Source organism: Hippopotamus amphibius, chromosome 2 (genome assembly GCF_030028045.1).
Source record: "Hippopotamus amphibius kiboko isolate mHipAmp2 chromosome 2, mHipAmp2.hap2, whole genome shotgun sequence".
Taxonomy (NCBI): Eukaryota; Metazoa; Chordata; class Mammalia; order Artiodactyla; family Hippopotamidae; genus Hippopotamus; species Hippopotamus amphibius.
This window is the reverse complement of record NC_080187.1, coordinates 209,080,248-209,105,680: the sequence shown is the minus strand read 5'-3', so window position 1 is coordinate 209,105,680 and position 25,433 is coordinate 209,080,248. Positions and strand designations below refer to the sequence as shown.

Sequence of the window (25,433 nt, the reverse complement as noted above, 5' to 3'; positions counted from 1 at the left end):
TCCCACACACTGTGTGCCACAACTACTGAAGCCCATGCACCTAGAGCCCATGCTCTGCAACTAGAGAAGCCACTGCAATGAGAAGCCTGAGCATCGAAGAGTAGCCCCCACTCTCCGCAACCTAAGAAAGGCCGCAGGCAGCAACAAAGACCCAATACAGCCAATAAAAATAAATAAAATATATAATTTTTTTTTAAAAGAAAAGGAATTGCACCCTGCACTCTCTACTGCAGCACTCATCACACAGTGTTATGAACAGCTGATTTTCTAGTCTATATCCTCCCCTAGACTTTGAGCTTTTCAAGGACACCTTCCTACATCACACCTATGCTAAGTTTGGTAGATGACATCTAGTAAGTGTGCAGGAGATGACGGTGATGATGAATGAATTCCTCCTGATTCTGTCATGGAACACATTCTTCCCAGTTTTGTGCCGCCTACAAAATCTGAGAGTTTTGCTTCTTAAATATTCATACAGGTCACCCTTAAAAACTTGGGATCTAACAGGATCAAGATTATAGAGTCCAGTGGCACATGATAAGAAATTTCCTTCCACACTCTTGCATGGTTGGTGGGAATGTAAATTGATATAGCCACTATGGAGAACAGTATGGAGGTTCCTTGCAAAACTAAAAATAGAACTACCATATGACCCAGCAATCCCACTGCTGGGCATATACCCAGAGAACACCATAATTCAAAAAGACACATGCACTCCAATGTTCACTGCAGCACTATTTACAATAGCCAGGACATGGAAGCAACCTAAATGTCCATCAAGATGAATGGATAAAAAAGATGTGGTACATATATACAATGGAATATTACTCAGCTGTAAAAAGCAATGAAACTGGGACATGTGTAGAGACATGGATGGACCTAAAGACTGTCATACAAAGTGAAGTGAGTCAGAAAAAGAAAAACAAATACTGTATATTAACACATACATGTGGACTACAGAAAAATGGTACAAATCAACCGGTCTGCAAGGCAGAAATAGAGACAGATGTAGAAAACAAACATATGGACACCACGTAGGGAAAGCAGGGAGGGCTGGGAGAGAATGAACTGAGAGATTGGGATACCAAAGAGTACACTCTAAATATATGCAGTTTATTGTATGTTAACTGTATCTTAAAAAAAAAAAAAAAGAAAGAAAGAGAGAAATTCCCTTCCAGATAACAAAGTTTAAGACTACTCAACTACTTAGGATGTGGATGATTACTTTTCTCCAGGATTCTCCAATCTTAATGTAATTATTCAATAAACACTGTCCAGGGTGCACAAGAAAAACAAGGTTATCATATGCTAGTCTTGATTTACAGCTTTCAGAGAAAAACGAGCTTAGAAAAAGATATATACAAATGTCTTTTTTTTTCTTTTTCTTTTTTTTCTGGCCATGCCACACAGCTTGCAGGATCTTAGTTCCCCGACTAGGGATTGAACCCAGGCCATGGCAGTGAAAGCACTGAGTCCTAACCATTGAATCACCAGGGAATTCCCACAAATGTTCTGTTTTTAATTTTATTTTTAAAAATTCTTTTCTATTATGGTTTATTACAGGATACTGAATATAGTTCCCTGTGCTACACAGTAGGACCTTGTCATTTATTTTATAAGTAGTAGTTTGCATCTGCTAATCAAAACCTCCTAATTTATCTCTCCCCCACCTCCATACCCTTTGGTAACCATAAGTTATGTCTGTGTGTGTGTTTCTGTTTAGTAAGTAAGTTCGTGTCCTATCACGTATAGGTGATATCAAATGGTAGTTGTCTTTGCATTTCTGATTTCACATAGTATGATAAACTCTAGGTCCATTCATGTTGCTGCAAATGGCATTACTTCATTCTTTTTTATGGCTGAGTAGTATTCCACTGTGTATATATACCACATCTTTGTCCACTCACCTGTTGATGGACATTTAGGTTGCTTCCACGTCTTGGCTATCATAAACAGTGCTGCTATGAACACTGGGGTACATTATACAAATGTCCTAAAAGCCCTAGGAATGATACCTCACAAACTACAGAGAAATATTAAAAAGAAAAAAACAGGTTGCAGGGAAAAGTTGTTCAAGTCTTACAACAACAGCTTGCCTAAGTATTCTTTTAAATCCTATCAGAAACCTATTAATGATAACCCCCCTTCCTTTTCTACATAAATAGAATACTTTCACCTGATTATTGAGTTATAGGTAAAAGAAACAACTTAACAAAAACATCCTTTATTGTAAAATAATATTGCTAATAAAGTAAAATTGCTAATGTTCTACAAAATACACAGATCATTATCTTCAGAACAGATCAGTATGATAAATGTTTACATGCAAACTTATAATAGTGAAAGCAAGTTTAAGAGAAGGCTCATATTCTCTTTCAAGATATTCCATTAGAAAAACACATTTCAAGGTGAGGACCACAAAAACATACTACACACTCTTTCTGAAATTTATGGAGGAGAGGGGAAATTAACTACTCAGAAGCTTCTGACGTCAAAAAACCTAACAGCATCCATTTTTACATACCGAGAACATTAACCAAAAAAAAAAAAAAAAAAAAAAAAAAAGGAGGGGGCCATTCTTTACACAATTGTAAATGGTACTGTATTTTTGTTTGCACATGTTCATTGCTAGTAATAAAAATACAATTGATTTTGCAAGTTGAAAAAAGAAAAAAAGGGCAAACCAATGTCAATGTCAATGTTACTGTCAAGGAAAAAGTAATCTTTTTTAAAGCACAAAAATAGGAAAAAAAATGTTTAACTGTTACGTCTAAAGGTTAAAAAATTAGCCAACAAAAGGAAGAAACATACTATAGTTATGCTAAAAGAATATTTTAGCTTTTATTGCCACTAGAAAGTAAAATATATACATATATATGAACTTATCATAATTAAAAATAAGCAGAAACTCAATGCCATTCCTTAAACATACAACTAATCAAACTCCAGAGCATTTCTCCAAATACTCAAAGCAACTAATATTCTTAAAAGTGCAAGTTCCATTCTTTCTTTCCTAAATCTAGAAGGCATAATTTTCCATTTGAAGATCAAAAGCAGAGAGAGATTCTGTGACAGAGAAGAAGCAATACCTATTGCTGCAACCTAAGTCTAAAATGATAAAAAGGAAGAAATAAATGCAGGCATACTGCCTAGTTTGGAAAAAACAACACTGAAAAGGTCTTTTTTTTTTTTTTTTTTCCTGGCACACGGGCTTAGTTGCTCCGCGGCATGTGGGATCTTCCTGGAGCTGGGATCGAACCCGTGACCTCTGCATTGGCAGGCGGATTCTTAACCACTGCACCACCTAGGAAGCCCTGAAAAGGTCTTTTAAAAATCTGTTCAATAAATTAGTATTCAACCCTCAAAGTTCCCCTAACAACAAAATGGCAATGTTTTTCACAGAAATGTAACTGATGTTTTACATATAAACATATTTAATTGAAGTATAGCTGATTTACAATATGTTAATTTCTCCTGAGTACAGCAAAGTGACTCAGTTATACATTCTTTTTAATATTCTTTTCCATTATGGTTTATTCCAAGACATTGAATATAATTCCCTGTGCTATACAGTAGGTCTTGTTGTCTGTCCATTCTATACATAATAGTTTTTATCTACTAATCCCAAACTCCCAGTCCATCCCTCTCCCACCTCCCATTCCCCCTTGGCAACCACAAGTGTGTTCTCTAAGCCTATGAGTCTGTTTCTGCTTCATAGATAGGTCCATTTGTGTCACATTTTAGATTCCACATATAAATGATAATCATACGGTATTTGTCTTTCTCCGTCTGACTTACTTCACTTAGTATGATAATCTCTAGGTCCATCCATGTTGCTACAAATGGCATTATTTCATTCTTTTTTATGGCTAAATAGTATTCCATTGTATGTATATGCCACATCTTCTTTATCCATTCATCTGTTGGTAGACATTTAGGTTGCTTCCATGCCTTGGCTGTTGTAAATAGTGCTGGCAATGAACATGGGTGTGCATGTATCTTTTTGAATTATAGTTTTGTCCAGATATATGCCCAGGAGTGGGATTGTTGGATCATATGAAAACTATTTTTACTTTTCTGAGGAACCTCCATACTGTTTTCCATGGTGGCTGCACAAACTTATGTTCCCACCAACAGTGTAGGAGGGTTCCCTTTTCTCCACACCCTCTCCAGCATTTGTTATTTGTAGACTTTTTAATGATGGCCATTCTGACTGGTGTGAGGTGGTACCTCATTGTAGTTTTGATTTGCATTTCTCTAATAATTAGCAATGTTGAGCATCTTTTTCATGTGCCTATTGGCCATCTATATGTCATCTGTAGAGAAATGTCTATTTAGGTCTTCTGCCCATTTTCGATTGGGTTATTTTGTTGTTGTTGAGTTGTATGAGCTGTTTGTATATTTTGGAAACCAAGCTTCTGTTGATCACATCATTTGCAAATATTTTCTCCCATTCCATAGGTTGTCTTTTTGTCTTATTTATGGTTTCCTTTGCTACGCAAAAGATTGTAAGTTTGATTAGGTCCCATTTGTATATTTTTGTTTTTATCTCTATTCCCTTGGGAGACTGACCTAAGAAAACACTGGTACAATTTATGCCAGAAAACGTTTCACCTATGATCTCTTCTAGGAATTTTATGGTGTTTTGTCTTATATTCAAGTCTTTAAGCCATTTTTCATTTATTTTTGTGCATGGTGCAAGGGTGTGTTCTAACTTCATTGATTTACACGCAGCTGTCCAACTTTCCTAGCACCACTTGCTGAAGAGACTTATCATTTTTCCATTTTATATTCTTGCCTCCTTTGTTGAAGATTAATTGACCATAAGTGTGTGGGTTTATTTCTGGGCTCTACATTCTGTTTCATTGATCTGTGTGTCTGTTTTTGTGCCAATACCACACTATTTTGATTACTGCAGCTTTGTAGTATTGTCTGAAGTCTGAGAGGGTTATGCCTCCTGCTTTATTCTTTTTCCTCAGGACTGCTTTTGCAATTCTGGGTCTTTTATGGTTCCATATAAATTTTAGGATTATTTGTTCTAGTTCTGTGAAAAATATCATAGGTAATTTGATAGGGATCATGTTAAATCTGAGTATTGCTTTGGGCAGTATGGCTATTTTAACAGTATTAATTCTTCCAGTCCGAGAGCATGAGATATCTTTCCATTTCTTTTAATCATCTTCAATTTCCCTTATTAATGTTTTACAGTTCTCATCATATATGTCTTTCACCTCCTTGGTCAGGTTTACTCCTAAGTTTTTTTTTTTTGGTGATTTTAAATTTTTTTTTTTTTCCAAACAACCTAATCAAAAAAATGGGTAGAGGGGGACTTCCCTCATGGTCCAATGGCTAAGACTCTGTTTCCAGTGCAGGGGGACTGAGTTCCATCCCTGGTCAAGGAACTAGATCCTGCATGCCACAACTAAAGATCCCACGTGCTACTTCGAAGACCTGGCACAGCCAAATAAACAAATAATTTTTTTTAATTGGCAGAAGACCTAAATAGACATTTCTCCAAAGAAGACAAACAGATGGCCAAGAGGCACATGAAAAGATGCCCAACATCACTAAGTATTAGAGAAATGCAAATCAAAACTACAATGCAATCAAAACTACTGCCTCACACCAGTCAGAATGGCCATCATCAAAAAGTCTACAAACAATAAATGCTGAAGAGGGTGTGGAGAAAAGGGAACCCTCCTACACTGTTGGTGGGAATGTAAACTGGTACAGCCCCTATGGAGAACAGTATGGGGTGCCTTAAGAAATTAAAAATAGAGCTACCATATGATCCAGCAATTCCACTCCTGGGCACACATTCGGAGAAAAATATGGTTCAAAAGGATCATGAACCCTAATGTTCACTGCAGTGCTGTTTACAATAGCCAAGACATGGAAGCAACCTAAATGTCCATCAAGAGATGAATGAATAAAGATGTGGTACATATATACAATGCAATATTACTCAGCCATTAAAAAGAATGAAATAATGCAATCTGCAGCAACATGGATGGACCTGCAGATTATCATACTAAGTAAGTCAAACAGAGAAATATGTATCACATCACTTATATGTGGAATCTTTAAAAAAAAAAAAAAGATACAAATGAACTTATTTACAAAACAGAAACAGACTCACAGACTTAGAGAACAAACTTATGGGGGGGGGTTGGGGGAGGGATAGATTGGTACTTTGGGATTGACACATACACACTGCTATATTTAAAACAGATAGTCAACAAAGACCTACCGTATAGCATAGGGAACTCTGCTCAATACTCTGCAATAACCTAAATGGGAAAAGAATTTGAAAAAGAATAGGTCCGTGTGTGTGTATATATGCGTGTGTGTGTGTGTATCTGAATCACTCTGCTGTACACCTGAAACACAACATTGCTAATCAACTATACTCCAATATAAAATAAAAATTAAAAAAAATAAATTAAAAAATATTTTTTATATTTCTTTTCTAATATTTCATTGTTAAAGAAATGCAACTGATTTCTGTATGTTAATCTTATATCCTGCTACTTTGCTGAATTCATTTATCAGTTCCAGTAGCTTTTGTGTGGATTCTTTAGGGTTTTCTATATATACGAGGGGCAGTCAAAAACTATCTACACTCTGGCTGTAGAATTTCTCATAGTATGTCACCTGCATATAATGACAATTTTATGAGGTTATATTTTTCAAATTTTACTCATTGTAATAAAGTCAGCTGCCCAGACATGACAAAACAATATTCCAAATAAAACACACTAAGAAGCAATCTGACTGGGTTTCACATTAAATGGTAGGATACTCCAAGTCACCATTTTCCAAACTAGGTTCATAGGGTTAATAGATATCCAGAGTAACAGGGTGCTGTGCCAAAAACAGCCAAGGAAATTCAAGATTCTCTAATTCCCCACCATGCCCTCCCTTCTCAAATAATATTCACACATGAAAGGTCCTAACAAGTTCAGCAGAAAGAAGCATGTTAACTTTGCATCCAACATTTGTCAAAGTTACTTGGCCACAAAACTCTTTATTATTATCACTGCTTAATCACTGTCATCTCATTTCTTAGCACTTCACAAAAAGAGAATTTTAGAAAAAATTACAAGATACTCAAGTTTTCCATTTTATACCTGTTGTTCTAGCAACATTATTAAAAACATCCCCTTCCACTCTTAAAAGTGTCCCACTTTGGATGATAAATTATACGGTCATCCAGAATTAATACTCTAAAACTAAACACATTTTAAACATGTAAACTACCTTTACCAAATGTCAAGTTAACAGGGCCATGTTACTGCATGCAGTTAAAATGTTATGTAGATGATAATTAATTTTGATCTCTTTTCCCAAACTTCTGAAAAAATTCTCCACTAGCAATCTTACATATATTTTTTAAATACTCTGGACCACTGAATTCTCGTTAAATATATGTAGACAGTGAAAGATATGTGTAATTGCATAATTGTTTTAAAGTGTCTATTATATATAATTGTAAGGAAAGGAAAATTCTTAAAGAGATTAGAGCAAGTCCACAGAAGAAGATGTTTTATGTTTTAAAAGGTATTTTTAAAAATTATTCCAGTCCTCAATTGTGAGAGGTCCTTAGAATTCTTGACTCTATTTTCACTCACTCCAGTCTTCCTGGGTGACCTCATCCATCTCATGACTTCAAAATGTCATTTCTAGGTTAGCAATTCCCAAATCTTCATTTCTAGCCTAGCCTTTGTCTTCTGAATTACAAATCCACTTCTGTTAAACACCTCTACGTCCCAGAACTAGTCAGCTCAACATACCCAAACCTAACAAATCAAATTTCCCTCAAACCACTTAACCAGCTGTCCAAGCCAGAAAATTTCTATACCACCTTCTCCCTCATTTGCATGTATTTACCAAGTCATATCAATCCTACCATTCAGACTACCACGATCTCTTCCCTAGATGTCTGTAAGAAACCCAACTGTTCTGTCTCCACTATTATCCTCAAGTCATTCTTCACACTAGTGATCTTTCTAAAATAGAAAGATGATCATGTCACTCTTATGCTTAAACCTTTCATGATTACCCACTACACTCAGGATAAAGGCCAAATTTCTTAGCATGGCCTAAGAGAGCCTTCATGATCCAGTCTCAGCCATTGCCACTAACCCCCTTAACCAGCTTTCCATCCTCCAGGACTTTCATATACACACTGTTCTTTCGTAACTCTTCTCCCCTCTCCTATCCCAACCTTCTTCTAGTTAATTTCAACTCATTCAGGTTGCAACTTAGATGTCATCACCTTTGAGATACTTTCCTCAGGCTACCCCCAATATTAGTAAAGTTATCCTCTTATGTGCTCCCCAATTTAACCCAATACAGCTCTTACGCCAGAGGTTGAGAAGCCCTGTTTACTTGTCTACTCTATATCAAACCATAAGCTCTTGTCCACACAAACTTTGTCTTGTTCACCGTCAATGAATATGAGTAATGATGTTCTGGCATCTCAATTATTATAAACGATACTGGCAGTGCAAACCTATTAGAAACTACACATATTACCTCACACAAATAAGTACATTATATAATTCTGCTCAGTGCCTACTCCACGTTACTGGTATTTAAGCAATAATTTACTTAGTTTGGACAGATAAGTTAAAGAATTTTGTTTGCTTTTTTAAGCTCTTTATTGGAATATAATTGCTTTACACTGTTGTGCCAGTTTTTGCTGTACAACAAAGTGAATCACCTGTATTTATACATATATCCCCATTTCCCCTCCCTCCCACGACTCCTTCCTACCCTCCCTATCCAAGCCCTCTAGGTCATCACCCATCATTGAGTTGATCTCCCGGTGTTATGCAGCAGCTTCCCACTAGCTATCTATTTTACATTTGGTGGTGTATATATGTCAATGCTACTCTCTCACTTCATCCCAGCTTCCCCTTCACCCCCCACCCTGCGTCCTCAAGTCCGTTCTCTACATCTGCATCTTTATTCTTGCCCTGTCACTGGGTTCATCAGTACCATTTTTTAGATTCCATATATATGAGTTAGCATATAGTATTTGTTTTTTTCTTGCTTACAAGAATTTTGTTCTTAATCCTACAAAAAAGGGGGAGTTATAAAAACTTTTCTAATTGCAGGAAATGTAGGGGTAGGGAAGAGACTGACATAAAAAGTCAATCTGACTAAAATTGAAAAGGGAAATTAACATATGAGACCAATTTAGAGGTTAATACCAGTATGAAACTATGAAAGCATGAAATAATGAGGGTGGTAGCAGGGAAGGAAGGGAAGGCACATTAAAAAAGATTTGACAAGACTTGGATGTAGAGGAAGTGTGTAGTTCAGATGGTTCAGAAATACACACAGGGAAGCCTTCCTTGAGCCCCCTAACTAGGTCAGGTCTCCTTGTTACATGTGCTTATAGAATTTAGTCCTTTTCCTTTACAGAACTTAGTACAGTTTCAGACTCTCAATGTGAAAAGTTCTGATAACAATCTGTCTCCAGTTTCCCAAAATTTGCGTTACTCTCTTGTATAGCTCTCCACACATGGATCTACTGGATGTTCCATAAACACACCCCAATGTCTCTCCTCATTACCTTTGTTCATGCTGTTCCCTCTGCTTAAAACATCCTCCCTGTAATCACCAAGTATTGAAAGTCTTCTCTTTTAAGGTCCAGTTTAAAATAAGCTCTGACAGAAGTGACTATTCTTCCTCTTATGAATATACTGTTAACTATTTACATGGTTACTCATTTATAGTTTTCTCTTACATTTGTTCTAGACAATTCTCTCCTCCACAAGAATGAGGCAAACTCTTTGAGGTCAGCTATGGGGTGGAGGAAGCAGAAGTAGATGTGGAAGGGCTGAAGAGAAGGGAATTCCAAGCACAAACAACAGTTGAAGAGAAAGAACCAGAGAACTCAATGAAAATAAGTCTAAGAATAATGTCCACACCCTCTCCTAAAGGATTCTTATACTGCCTTCTACAGACCCAGCATTTCCTCCTAATCCTCATGCTAGTCATCAGTGATAGTATTTCTAGAAAATCAATGCCCAAACGAAATATAATGTAAACAGCAAAGGCGAGCCACACATGTAATTTCAAATTTTCTACTAACCACATTTTAAAAAGTAAAGAGAAACAGGTAAAACTGATAGTACGTTTTACTTAATCCAGTATATCCAAAGTAGTATCATTTAAACATATAATCAACAATTAAGATATTTTCCTTTCTTTTTTTCATGCTATGTCTTTGAAATCCAGTGTGTATTTTCTGACTTACAGCACATCTCAAATTGAATTAGCCACACTTCAAATGCTCAATAGCCACATATGACTAGTGGCTACAGAACTGGACAATGCAGCTCTAAAATCACAACCCTGTCATTCATTGGAGGTGTTTAGCACCTGCCTCAATTACCCAGGCTCCAACCCAATACCCTGGGCGTTAGTTAACTCCTCATCGTTACTATCCAACCTCAGGCACTCACTTCCATGGCCACACCTTGGACCTTTGCATCCGAACCTGTACCACCTCCAAAATCACCAATTCAAATACTCCACTCTCCAACTACTATCTCCTATTCTTACGTGCTTTTTAAATAAATTTTATTTATTTATTTATTTATTGGCTGAGTTGGGTCTTTGTTGCTGTGTGCGGGCTTTCTCTGGTTGTGGAGAGTGGGGGGCTACTCTTCATTGCAGTGCCCGGGCTTCTCATTGCTTTGGCTTCTCTTGCGGTGGAGCATGGGCTCTAGGTGCATGGGCCTCAGTACCTGTGGCACATGGGCTCAACAGACGTGGCTCTGGGCTCTAGAGTGCAGGCTCAGTAGTTGTGGTGCACAGGCTTAGTTGCTCCATGGCATGTGGAATCTTCCCGGACCAGGGCCCAAACCCATGTCCCCTGCATTGGCAGGTGGATTCTTAACCACTGTGCCACCAGGGAAGGCCTCATGTGCTTAAGCATATTCACTGCAACAATCCAGCTTTATCAATATCTCTAATTAATTGATGCTTATCACTCTCTACCCCTTCAGGTCCAGCTCAGATTCCATTTTTTTTGTCATGGTACAGCATTAAACAGTCCTTTGCAAAATCCCCTTCCCCCCTCTATGTCTGGCACACTCAACTGGTTCCAACTTTACAACTCAGGCAGACAGAAGAATGCAGCATGCACACAGGCAAAAAGATGTTACAATACATCCATAATAATCGATCTCAATGGGTACAGGCATCCTACTAAATTTTCCAGTTAGGCAGCAATCAAACTTCCCACAATAATTATTTCATATCCTTTCCTTGCTCCTCCCACATCTCCTTTCCCCCAAAACTACCTTTAGGAAACACATAAAACCAATGACTTTCTTTAACAATGTTATTTGATATCATTTGATATAAAAAAAACTTCCAAAATTAAAGAGCATTTTTTGCTAATTATAAAAATTTAGATACAAAAAGGTACAAGAGAACCAAATTATTTTTCACATACTTACAAGAACACTAGAATGTAAGTTTCATGAGCGCAAAGAATCTATTTCATTCCCAACCTACCACTGAGCATCTAACACTGTATCTGGCACATAAACCAGCCCTCATTTGCTTTTATGAAGTGAATAAGAACCTTGCTTTCAGCAACTGTGATATGAAAGGCTAAACCTGAAATAGGCAAAAGGAAGAGGGAAGAGAGAGTACTTATTTGTTTTCAAGATTTAGCGCAGAATATCTACAGCCCAGTAAAGTCATAATTATTTTTACTTTACATAAAACTTTTAAAATGTATCAAACAAAACAATGGACAAAAATAAAGTATAACATAGCTTTTAATGGTTCATGCTTCCACTAAAAAGCTAGACTTTTCTTGTAACTCTGATTTAACTTCTTCATAGACTATACTACGGACACACATAAATCTACGCAGTTTTGAAGACTTAACCAAGTGTGGATCACTGTGGCCGCTAATCAGAGTCCCTTTTTCTTCCCCAAACATCACTGAGCATAACTGATAGATTCCATGGGCATGTATATCTGCCACAGTTACGCGTATTTTCAAAATGAGGTCTCCAAAACTTTACTCTCCACCTGTGGAATCCTCCTCTTCAAAGAATGCTATATCAAATTTAAAAATTTATAAGACTATGATACAATTCATAGTTTAATTAGAAGCAATGGCTTAAAAACAACCTTACAAGTAAATAATACACAAAACTATTATTTCACTATTAGTTTTGATTTTAAAAGTAACCTATTAATAAAGTTACATGGAGGAAGTGGGGAGGAAACAGGATGTGGGTACACAAAAGAAAGAATCGAAGTTTTGGAATACTCTGTTAAGTTTGATGTTTGTTTTATTAGCTATCTATTAGTTATACATTATTCTACAAAGTTATACATATAATTTTGTATATACATATATATTTTTAAAAGCAACCTAGCTTTCTCTCAAAAAAGAACACAATTTCTATTAACACTCAATATAAATCCTAATTCAACACTGGCAACTATTTCAGAAGGGTCATCAAACAGTTTGTATCATGAGCCTTGCAGAAAGTTTACAACGTCCACCAGTTGAATACAAAGTGCCCATACACAAACATCTATCATATTTCCTCCCTAAAAGGAAATAAAAAGAATAAAGAAAAAAATAAAAATTAATTCACAAGCACAAAGAGCATTCACTGACTGATCAAAAGAAAAAAAAGGAAATGCAGAGGTCCATTCCTCTGACAAAACAAAGAAAAAGAAAGGGAGAAAACTACTAAAGGGTTAATACAAGGACTTCCCTGGTGGTCCAGTAGCTAAGACTCCCGGCTCCCTGCAGCCCAAGTTCGATCTGGTTAGGGAACTAGATTGCACATGCTACAACTAAGAGTTTGCATGCAACAAAGATCCCGCACCCGGCAATAAAGACCAGGCACAGCCAAATAAATAAATAAATAAAATTTTTTTTAAAAAGAGGGGTTAATAAAAGCAAATTTCTCAGAAATAAAGGACATGTGTCTCCAGACTGGGCCACCAAGTACCTCAGCACAATGAATGAAAAATACCCAAAGCTTCCATATCATGAAGTGTGATCCTAAAACCTCCAGAGTCACATGTAAAGGTTCAAAAACTGAAATGTCAGTCTTTACCCCGTACAACATGGAAATCATCTTTAACTTATGTTACAAGGCAAGAATATAGAAGAGGAAATGTCTATTCCAACTGTTCAAAATTATACTTTAAATTGTCTCGTTTCATTTAAGGGATAAAACTAGTCTTTAGAGAAAATTTTGTGAAAAGCTAAAATTTGTCAAAGATTTAACAGAAACTAACTTTGAGTAAAATCATTATTAAAGTTCAATGTTAACTTTATTTAAATTCCTCCTGCTCCTAAAGATTTTGGTTATTTTAATTTAGCTTAGCAAAATAAACTAAAAATGAATGATACTTTTTTAAAAACCATGGGGCAGGAAAGGGTGTGGGCAGGGGACAGGTAGCTGAACAAAACATACAGGAATCTCAGAACAAAAGCCATTATACATAAATTTTTCAAAAGAATAACTTCTTTTTATTAATCTAAATCAAATTCATATGTGAAAATTGAGGAGAAACAGTTAATTTTCTTAAGTATATCAGGAATGCAGAGATTCAAAGTCAAGTAAAAAGTACAGATCAATCACACATGGCTCTATTACTCGTCTTAAGCAAATAATTATGATGCAAGATAGTATGTGTCCATTTCCATCACACTGAATTCCTTTCTGTTAAGAATTATGTTTTAATTATCTTCATATACTGATGACTCACAGCTCCAGGCACATAGTATACACTCAAATATTTACTGAATAAATAAATAAGTGCCTGAAAAGGCCTAACTATATAGGAAGTAAAACAAGTTCTCTTCAATACCATGTTTTTAACGAGATATCTAAGACTGTAAAAGGGAAAATATTAAAGGATTAATTATTAAATCAAGTGAAAAAAGTTATTTTCATATTCATAAAGTATAATTATATACTCCTTCACATACTCTGAATTCACATCTAATTAATAAGAGCTTGCTCTTCGTATCTATATCATTTTTCCCTTGATTAACTTTATCTGCAGAATTAGCTTCAATAGAGGACAAACTCTGAATTTCAAGTATTCACAGCATCCTCACCACTACCCCCTCTAAATACACACAAACACACATCACCCTCAGACCCCATTCCTTCAAAGGGATTATGCAATTAGGATGACATGTTTGAACAACAAAAAACACGTCACTTTTACCAAAGCTACAAATAAAACTGAAATCTGTTTGCAAAACAAAATGTTCAGTATCACCCTCCACACTAAACAGAATCACCTGGTAAGATTAGCAATTTCCAGAGGATAACTCAATACACTATGTTTACTTACAAGAAAATATGTTCTAAACAACTATCAATCAACCTATAAGTAGCAAAGTTCAACCTACTCAATAATTACAGCACATTTAGTTTATATGCAAATACTAGCTACAAATGAGCCTTATCTATATCCTTTCCACTGGGCATGGCAGGGTTGCCTCTTTGAAAAACTTTTAAAAATACTTGCCACATATACCAAGAAGTAACTTTTTAAAGCAGTATGAAATTAAGGGTTATTAATTTTAATTGTTCATCCCTCCCATTAGTCTGAACTACAGCTGGGACTACTATCTAACTTGAGGAGTGAAAACTAATGGCAATCCTAAAATTCATGTTCTTTTCCCTAATTATGATTCAATTAGACACAAAATACTTTTTTAAAAAAGATCTTTCACCTTTAAGATGACACTTTATTTAGGAAATCACATATCAGAATAACTTTTGCAACAAAAATCCTCCTTTTCCAGTCTTAGTTTGGCACCCTGGGGAAAAGATGCTTGAGAAATACAGAGGCTGAAGTTTTTCAAACACGACTTTAAAGAAAGGTAGAAAGAAAGTGAAATGCATTTAGTCTTATAATCTCTAGGTCCCACATTAATCCCACAACAGGGAAAGGGAGAAAAAACAGGTCAAATGCAAATCAATCATCTTAGATATCTGGTAAGAGCTAATAAGATCTGCTGAAGAGGAAATTATTGGCTAAAATTAGGCTAGGGGACATCTGTATGGATTTTTCATTTATCCAAGCTATTTCCATCCCCTACCACAGAAAAAAAAGAAAAGAAAAAGGCAATCAAGGGTTGAGACATAACCTTGAAAAAACTAAAAAATTGTACAATTCCCATACCATTACTGATTGAAAGTATTGAAGCACATTTATTCAATGCAACACAAGCCATTACTGCTTAGCATTTTTATTAGAGACACAGGATAAAATTAAACAGCTCTGCTTAGCAAACTTGCCTTGAAAATGGACCATTATTATCTATAAGCAAACTTTTCTTTTAATTATAAAAAATACCGTGGATAAGAAGGTGAGAAGGATATTTCCATTTTAAACTACAGACTCCTACACTGTGAATCTTACATAAAAAGAGTGTTCAGGGTCTCAAAGTTTCGGCTCTCTGGACTCTTTTATAGTTTTGAAAAATGGAAGACCTGCCCAAAACTTCGCTGATGAAATATATTCATGTTTACTGTATTAGAAGTTAAAACTGGAGTTGTTGTCTAATGAATATAATTTTAGTTTTATAAAAAGTTCTGGAGATTGGCTGCATAACAATGTGAACACATTTAATAGTACTGAACTGTATACACTTAAAAATAGATAAGATGGTAAATTTTAAGTTATGTACATAGTACCATAATTAAAAACTTTTGAAGAAAAAAAGAAATTAAAACAGAAAAATTTTTGATTTACTGTAATTTTAAAAAATAATAAATTACTTGTTAACATAAATCAAAATATTAAATTAAGAAAACTATTCCAAAATAAAAAAAATAGCAAAAGTAGTCATTATTTTACATTTTTGCAAATCTCTTTAATGTCTGGTTTAATAAAAACAGCCTCATTTTCTGTTTTTTAAATTAATTAATTTATTGGCTGCACTGGGTCTTCATTGCTGTGTGGGCTTTCTCTAGTTGCAGCGAGCAGGGGCTACTCTTCATTGCAGTGCGCAGGCTTCTCAGTGTGGTGGCTTCTCTTGTTGCGGAGCACGGGATGTAGGTGCTCCGGCTTCAGTAGTTGTGGCACACAGGCTCAGTAGTTGTGCCACACGGGCTTAGCTGCTCTGTGGCATGTGGGATCTTCCTGGACCAAGGATTGAACCCGTGTCCCCTGCATTGGCAAGCAGATTCTTAACCACTGAGCCACCAGGGAAGTCCCAAGACAGCCTCATTTTCATATCCACTTTTGCATTCAACCTGCATTAGGTTGTTCTGATTGAATTACATGAAGAAAATTCAGCCTCATGTAGATATGCAGTGGAAAAAGATGGAATATTTCAAAAGCTTTCTCAGATAACTGTGGATATTCTTTGATCCTTCACCAAAACTCCACAAGTGGCAGTTTCTTAAAGGCTGTTCCAATATGCAATCTTAAACCAAATCAATGAACATTTCCTACTGTGATACACTGAAATCCATGGGTCTATCTTAGATTTCCAATGGATCTTTTCACCACTTTGTAATACCATGGATTGATTATTTAGAAAATATTGGTTTGATGAGTATGCAGGTCTTCCAAATGTTGACCAAATGTTTCATTATACAACTTCAATTTATAACATTCATTAATACCACCACTGATCGTATCAAAAAAAAAAGTCAAGTATTAGGAAACTGTCAAGCTCAAAGTGGCAAACACAAGTCTTTCAAAACTCTATTTTCACTTGAAAACTGGAATTTTATTATTAGCGACAAATACTGTCAGTTTGTCTTGCTGTGACAAGCTCACTTGGTTTAGTGTTGAGAAAATGTCTGCCGAATAGCCAAGTCTTTATAATCCTACTCTGTCAGTCATTCCTTCAAATAAAAATGGTATTCCATTAAAAAAGTAGCTAGTTCAGCATGCAACTCAAACAACTGCACAAGTTCTTTTTCTTGAATTAATCATCAGCTTTGGTGTTCAGTAAAAGTGGTTTACAGGCTTTCCATAGTTCCGTCTATGTCCCCCACAAAATACATTTTAAAATTTATTCAAGGATTGAGATATAATAAAATTAATAAGTTTAATTGCCTCATCATCTTAATTCCAAGTCCATGATGATGTCCTAAACTAGCACAGTTTAGTGCTGCTGCCTTAATTCATGCAATTTTACCTACCATTGATTCTGCAAATGTCAATATAGCAAACAATGCCTTACTTTTATCGAGAAAATAGTTTTGACCTGGAGTATCCCCAGAAAGAGTCTGGAGAACCAGAGGTCTAGGAAACAGACTTTGAGAACCACTGTAATAGCTGATGCATTACTTAGATGATTAAGAAACAAATATTTTTGGTACATATCCCACTTTAACAAGAGTGTTTAAATAAAAACACATTTACATGGTGATATGCTCAAATCAGCTGATAATCTGGTATCTCACACACAGTCAGAACACAAACATATAATGAACAACGGAATATGATAGATACTTCCAGAAAAAATAACAAATAATTACCAAACACCTACCATAAGCTGGACTCTGAGCTAGGTGCCTCCACATTCCCTTTCTTGGGTAACTCACAGAAATCCATAGACCCGACTGATGATTTTAATGCATGAGAAAAATATTTACCCTGAAATCTTTCAGATCTTATTTTTAAGATTAGACCTACGTGGCTAAAAAGAAAAAAGTCTTAAAATTCACCATAAAGCACAAGATAGCATGTTTAAATTCTATTTTAAGCACTATGCCATGAAGCTAAATAAACAGGCTTGGTCACATTCAGAAACCCAAATACAAAATGAATTGCTTTGGCTGTGTACTGCCAGCACCCCATAAAGAGCCTACATACCCTTTCTCCTCAAGCCAACAACCCTTACCTGTTACAATTTTCTTTCCTATTTTTAAGTGAAACTTCAATATTAATATTATAGGAGTTACATTAAATGTGGCAACTTAAAAAAAAAACAGCAAAACCATCATAAGAACTTTTACACATATACACTGATAAATTCAAGAAGTAAACACACATATGAAATATCTGCACTGTGAAAAAGAAAGAGACCATCTCATTTTGGAATGTGTCATGGAAAGAGCTTCAATATAGTATATTGTTAAGTGAAAAAAGCAAGTCAAAGGATACTATGTATAGTATGATTATGTACAGTAATGTATGTACATTCATTTAATAAATACTTACTGAGTTCTATGTCCCTAATTTGTTCTAAATCTAGACATATACACATACAATAAATTATAAATGTTATACAGACATACATAATTAATCGTCCACTTAAAGAAAAATGAATAGGTCAAACACAAAAGGCTACATAGTATATGATCCCATTTACACGAAATGTTCAATACAGGCAAATGTATAGGGACAGAAAGCAGATTAGAGGTTGCCTGAGGGTAAGGTGAGTTGTGGGCAATGGGGGTGATAGCTGAAGACTGCAAGATTTCTTTAGGGGGTAAGAAAAATGTTCTGAAATTGGTCACGGTGATGGTTACACAACTTTGTGAATATATTAAAACACCATATAACTGTGCACTTAAATGGATGCAATGCATGGTATGTGAATTATACCTCAATAAAGCTATGCTCTCTCCTCGAAAAACAGGACAGGTACCAAAGTGGTTGCCAAGGGGTGAGGGGTGGGTGGGGGTGAAGATGAAGGCCTTCACAATTTTACTCTACTTACTGTTATGTAATTACAATGAGAAATGTATTCATTTATTATCTATATCACTGAAAGAAATGTAAAAGGTACACCTAAGACAGTCTTTCATAAATTATTCTGGATTTAATGTTATTCAAGTTCATCTACGAAGCAGCCATGAAAAAGTGTGAAGATATGATCCTATCTCAGAACATTCACAATGTAGATTTGTCATATAAACATGTGCATCTGCCCCCTAACAGAAACAAGTCTTGAACATAATTCATTTGACAAATATATCTTAGGCACCTATTGTGTCCACAGGGTAGGAATGGGGGAAAAGGGAGCGGTATACGAAGCAGAACACTAGTCAATAACAAAAAAGCAAACTAATAGCTCTGGCTTTAAGTTAAAGACTTTTGCTATACAGTAGAGGAGATAAAACACACGCAGGAAATGTACTGGGGTCAGACTATAGAAAATCTTGAACACCAAACTGAGAGCTAAGACATTATCCTGTTTTCAATGGAAAGCCAGTGGAGTGACAGGATGAAAGGAGTGTTTGGGGAAAACTGACCTGGCAACCAAAGGGGGGAAATTGAAAGCAGAGAAGAATAGCAGGAAAGGTAAGAAAGAGATGAAGTTTTGAAAACAGGAACATATACAACAGTCCTGTGAAAGTTATTGATATTTCAAAGTTACTAGTTAATGTTCAAAGGGTTTATGTTTGTTTTGTTTGCCTGATCTAAGGTGAAGCAGAAAAGGAAAAGAGGTGATTTCTTCATTTATGAATTTTAGAAGTTCATGGCTAATCCTCATTGATTTATCAGAAAATTCTGAGGGAAGGAGAGGCTTAGAGAATTTTTTTTCATGTGCTACCACAAAACCAGAGTAGAGGGAATCAAAAGCAATGGGAGTTCCACAATTTTTAACATGGAAGAGGAAGTAGTTATAAACATTTTGCAGTAAGAAATGCATAAAAATTAGCACTATTTTTGAAATTGATGGTAAAGAAGAACTAAGTATTTTTAAATTTCTCTATCGCCTATTTCTGAAAAATCCTAATGATACAACTTGTTATATACGTGCTAAAGATTTAGGTGAGGACCAAACTGAACATATCAAATTTAGAGTATGATCACTTTCATATCCTTAATTTCATCAGCTGTTCCTTCTACAGCGCAGTACTTTTCAGCTGTTGCACAAATAATATTCTTAATTCAATTCACATATGCATTTATTAATTGATTTAACCTATAAAGGTTTTCTTTCTTTTCTTCTTTTATTTATTTCCCATAAAAATTTTTTCTTAAGATAGAAAAATGTTTTCATAACCTCCTTGCCTCCCGGAAACAATGTTACCTACCAATCTTATACTATGGCAACACTTTATTTAGAGATTAAAAATATGGGTAAAGTAAAAATTCTCATAATCTATTTCTATTTTTATAATTTATTTCATACTTTATCAAATGTTCTGATTTGTAACATTTATGTTTACTTACATCATTTTATAACCTTATCTTACAGATTTCTAGGAACAGAAATAAAGGCATAGACAATGAACAAATCAAAAATTACTTTTCACTCACAATACTTCATCTAATCAAAATACTATTTGCACTGTTCCCTGAAGCACAAGAAAAGGTCTGCAGAATAAATATACTTATTAGAATAAAACATCTGCAAACTTTATATCAGGTTGTTTGTCAAGACATTGTTTAAAATAGCAAAAAAAAAAAAAAAGTGGAAATAATCTATAGACCTATATTTACTAACCTGGAAAGACAGCCATGAAAACAGATTACAAATAAAGAGTAGTACAATTTCTCTTTTGTGACGAATATAAATATGCATTTGCTCACAGAGAGAAAGTCTAAACAGATACCCAGATGTTAACCATGATATTTCAAAGTACTGGGATTACAGGTGCTGTTTATTTTGGGCTTACTTTTCAGTATTCTCTAAAAATTTCTCAAGTAAAATATTTCCAAGAATTAATGTCTATGATTCTGACCAACAAACTCCAAAATCTTTCTTGCAAAAAGTCCAAGAAATATCCAAAAATACCCTGGCACAGAGCAAGAGGGAAAGTATTAGACAACAACATAACTAGAATTCTTTGTGAGCAAGGCACCCTAGAGGGCTCCAGGACTGGCATGGCACCTTTAGGGCAGCCTCAGTACAGGGTTTTGGAATCATAAGACCTAGGCTCAAGTCCCTGCCACTTTTATTTGTATGACCTTGGGCTAGTCACTTATCCTTTCTGGGCTTACTTTATTGATAAAAAGGAGATATTACCTGCCTTTCCTACCTTAAAGAACTGATGGAAAAATCAAACGAGATAATGTGATACATTATGAACTGCAAAGTACCAAATAAGATATTATTCAAATATTAAAAAAAAAAAAAGGTGCTTAATGCCAGACCAGAATACTTCACAACACACTACAATCAATTCTATGAAGTAATGAATGAGGGGGTCTGTTTGTGTTTAAAGGCTACATCTCATTAAACACTGCAGTTTTTCAGAAACTTAGGTAATTCTTCCCATCCCTACTACAATTCTAAGCCATTTTCTTTTCTTATCCCTAGCTACAAGCAAGAAAGGGTACAAATTACACTGAACTTAAAAGCCTCAGCAAGAATCCTGGAGCAGCATGTTGATGGAGTTCACCAGGAGAAACCCAAGGTTAATCAGCTATGGACTCACCACTAAGCACTAGTGCAATCAACAGGGATTACAAGAGACTCTTTGAAGAGGAAGACAATACAAACACCCAGGAGAAAACGGCAGAGGAAAAGGAGATGTTTCAAAACAATTATATGAAATGCTTAAAAACTAAAGTGTTTTACAAATTGTTTAAAATAATGTTCATAAAAATGGTGACTTAAAAGCCATCTAAACGTGGCACTTGAGAAAAGCAAGTTACGGAGATTCAAATCAAATCCATGAATAAATTGTCAGATTTACTTACTTCTATCTGAAATAAAAGCAAATTACACCACAAAGATCAAAATTAAGTGGCTAGTTCTTGAAAACATTGAGGCAGAATATGACAACAGGATTTACTGACAGGCTTATATAGATACTACTTCTAAAGGTATGGTTTTTAAAGTATGATTTCTCTTCCCCTTGAATTTCATTATTTACTCCACTAAAATGATAATGAACTTCTTCCTTCCCACTGTTCCTCTTGTGAGTTAAAATGGCAATATAAGGCAATTTGACTTTTAATGTAAAAAAAATTTTGTAATTTTTTTCTTAAGTACTTTAAGAGGAGCTACATGAAGCTGTCCGATTTACTTCCAAGATCATCTGGTCATCACACCTTCCTGCTTTTAAGTTCCTAAAGATAATAAAATGCTCACGCTCTACATTCTTACAAATGTCATTTATGGGTACACCCTTAATGAAAAAATTAAACCTTTCATAAACAAATGAGTACAGAGAATTTTTTGATATGTATGACTCAATCTAATTTTTATTGGCAATATCTTTAAGTGTTGCAGCTTGCACTATTCCTACAGGGGATACAGATCTATCCATTTTTCTCATCTGATCTTGCAGATCTGTTATAAATTTAAAAGGACTCACTAAAATGGGTCAAGAGGAAAAAAAAATATGAATTCAATCCACAGCAAAAGGAAATGTAGGTTGTAAATTAAGATAACAAAAAAGTCACTGTGTTTACTTAAAGCCTCATAGGTGGAAATTCATTGGAATACTGTTGTTTTCACCTAAAACTGAAAAATCTGAGTTCTTCTTGATTCTTACTCTGACTTTTCATTCCTTATTAGGAATAAATGCTATTTACCTCCAAAACCACACACACACACACCCAGAAAAACCACTCAGAAAATATAATTTCCAAAAGGGGTATCTTTCAAAGCTTACTGCACAGAAAATTATATATAAACATTCTCAAATAACTATGGTAGGCGTTCCTAAGATCATCTCCTCCCCTTCAAAAAAAAAAAAAAAAAAGAAGAGCAAATGTAACCACAATCAAATATAAACAAAATGTTTATAACACAGCTATCATCAACTAAGCAATTTATCACAGCTCCTCAAAATACTGGGCACACACAATGACAGAGCAGTATGTTATTATAATTTGAAAAAAAGAAAAAAAAACTGTATAACAGAACATAATAGTAGAAAAAAAAAAACTGCTTTGGAAAAGCACAAGTAGATTTTGGAGAGAGCAAAACAGGAGACCAATTTTAGAAAAATAACGTTTCCCCTCAAGTGTTTGGCATTTATCTGATACAGGCTTATTTTTTGTAAAGAGAAACTTTACCTAACAAGACTCACACCAGGGATCTGATCTAACCCCAAAGGCACTTTCTTAAAATGAGAAAGAACAAAGGAGGAAATCTCCCAGCATGTGCTTTCCATACCAGTTTCTTTGGACAGCATCAAGAGTGACAACATAGCCAGCACAGGCTTTTCAGCTTTACTCGGTAGTCCACGTATAACAGAACTGATTAGCTATCATTCAAAAGGATTCCTAGCAAAATAAATATTAGAAAGCAAAGATCACAGCAACATAGTGACTACATTTTAAAACCACAAAAAACATGTATCTTAAAGTTGCATACTTTTTTATATAAAGAGTTAATTACCTCCAAATATTCAAATTCCTGGGGCTTTCTCATTTCAGTCAATAGTTTGAAACTGGAAAAAACGAAACCACCCATTCTAAATCTGCTCTCCCTTAATTTGCAATTATAAGTAAATTAAAAAAGAATTACACTCAAAGGTAGAGTCTAAATATACAAATTTTGGAATGTTAACATTGAAAAATTATTGGGAAAAACAATCTCTCAGAGAAGCTTTCCACTGGAAAACTCTCCAGAAACAAACCTGGCGTTTGCTTGTTCTAGGAGCTGTCGTTTGATTATAAGAGAGAATTCTTTAAATAATTTTTATTAATTATAAAAAGACGACACTCCCCAAAGATTTACAACTGTATATCCCAATCTCCACTCTGACAGAGATGTCAGTTCTCTGGGTCAGGATACAACCAGCTGCTCGGTTCACACTCTGTGGCTCAGAAGCCACAGAGAAGGGAATATCGCGTTCAGAGCCTCGAAATAATACGCGTTAGTTAAAAACTGCTTGCTACTAAACCAAAATTATTCAAGCGGAGCCCCATTTGTCACAATCCAATCATAAGGGTTCCACCCCCCTCCCTCAACTGCTTGTGTAGTGGTATATCTGCTTCGGTAAAGAAGCCATCATCAGGTAAAGAAGATTGGGGTGGGAGAAAAAGCGAGGAAAAGGGGGCACCCTTTCATCCAATTTCGCGAGGCGTGAGTAATTGGTACAGTTGAGAGGAACGGAAGAACGTTCTATTTATTGGGGGGTTGAAGCAGGGAGGCGAGAATTTCGTTCAAGTCAACATGGCCAGCAAGATGTCCCTACAAACAAAAGGCAACGGGGGGATATAAACACGAACCATTCACCTCCATCAGCTATAGCATCGCCATCATGGTGTGTGCAGAGACCCCCGAAGGCTCCTCTCACCCTCCACACCAGCCAAAAGGAAGAGACGGAAAAGAGGGGAGAGTAGCTGCTTCCCACCACCTACCACTGCTTCCAAATACACACCCTTCGCGGGGGTTTTCTCCCCCCCCCCACCCCCCGGTTGCCCGTAATCAGAGAGAAAGAGTACCGTCCCGCCCAGGCAGACTCCCCCGCTACCGCCCGGTGGAACCCCAACACTAGCCCGGGGTTCACTAAACTTTACTGGAGCTTCTCCCCCACATCCCCACCCCATCGCCCAGGATCGCGCTGCCCACAAGCGGGGCACCCCGGGCGCCTCCTGACAGGCGGGCAGCTGGGGAGAGCCGAGTCCGGGGCGGGGGCGGCAGGGAGCCACGGAGGGGCGGGGCGGCCGAAGCCAAGTTCCCGGGGGTCTGAGCAGAGCGCCTGACAGGAGCCCGGGACTGCAAAGGAGGAAGAGGAAGCGGCGGCGGGGAGCTTTCCCAATCCCCCCAGTATGAACACCCTGCTCCTGCCCCCGCGCCCCACGGGGGGCGGGGAGGCTGCCTGGAAGGTGAGGAAGCCGAGCCCCGGGGACAGCCGGGGCCCCCACCTCCCGACTCCCGATCTCTTCCCCCGCCACCCCCGCCAGAGGCGCCCACAACAATAACACGCCGGGGACGACCCGTCAGCGCCCCCGAGGCACCCGGGGCCCGCGGCCCGCCGTTGCCGGGCCCCTTCAGCTGGGGCCCGGCGCGCCGCTATCCTCTACAACTCCAGGCCCGGGTGGAGTCAGACCCGAGCGGCCCCCCAGGGCCCGACCCATCCCCCCCGGCACCAGCGGCGCCGTCTCCGCGGCCGAATATTAGAAGTGAATTCGAGCTGCGCTTTACCTTTAGTTCCGCACTGTCCGCCATCTTGCGTCTGTCAGCGCAAGCGCAGTGAACCTCGCCGGGGGCCGCCGCTAGACCCGCCCCTCTAGCCAGCCTGGCCCCGCCCCGGCCCGTCCCCTCTCGCCCCTCCACCTCCCCGGCCCGCCCCCGGCCTCCGCCCCGCTCCGGGCGCTCGCAGCCCCGCCCCGGGCACGTACAGCTGCGAGACGGGCACGTACTATTTAAATAATGGCGCCAAGCGAGGAGGTTTGACAGTTACTCCCTCTTTGCCTCCCCGCCCCCCTTCCTTGCCCGGCTGGCGCCTCCGGGGAAAGGCCGGAGCGGGAGGGCTGCTGGCCTGGGCCCCGCCCCTCCGCGGCCTGCGGAACCCTTCTGCAGAGCC

General features: G+C 37.1%; 1 protein-coding gene across 2 annotated transcripts in view; it reads right to left on the bottom strand.

Moving 5' to 3' along the window:
- Positions 1-25,102, bottom strand: part of PIAS1 (protein inhibitor of activated STAT 1) — a 127,926-nt gene extending 102,824 nt beyond the window's left edge. Inside the window, exon 1 of one of the 2 annotated variants that reach the window (XM_057723026.1) lies at positions 25,052-25,102. In XM_057723026.1, coding sequence (XP_057579009.1) covers positions 25,052-25,075 — 24 coding nt within the window. In that variant the 5' untranslated portion in view covers positions 25,076-25,102. The remainder of the gene's footprint in view (positions 1-25,051) is intronic. The other variant, XM_057723027.1, reaches the window with a different exon arrangement.
- Between the last annotated feature and the right edge of the window lie 331 nt (positions 25,103-25,433).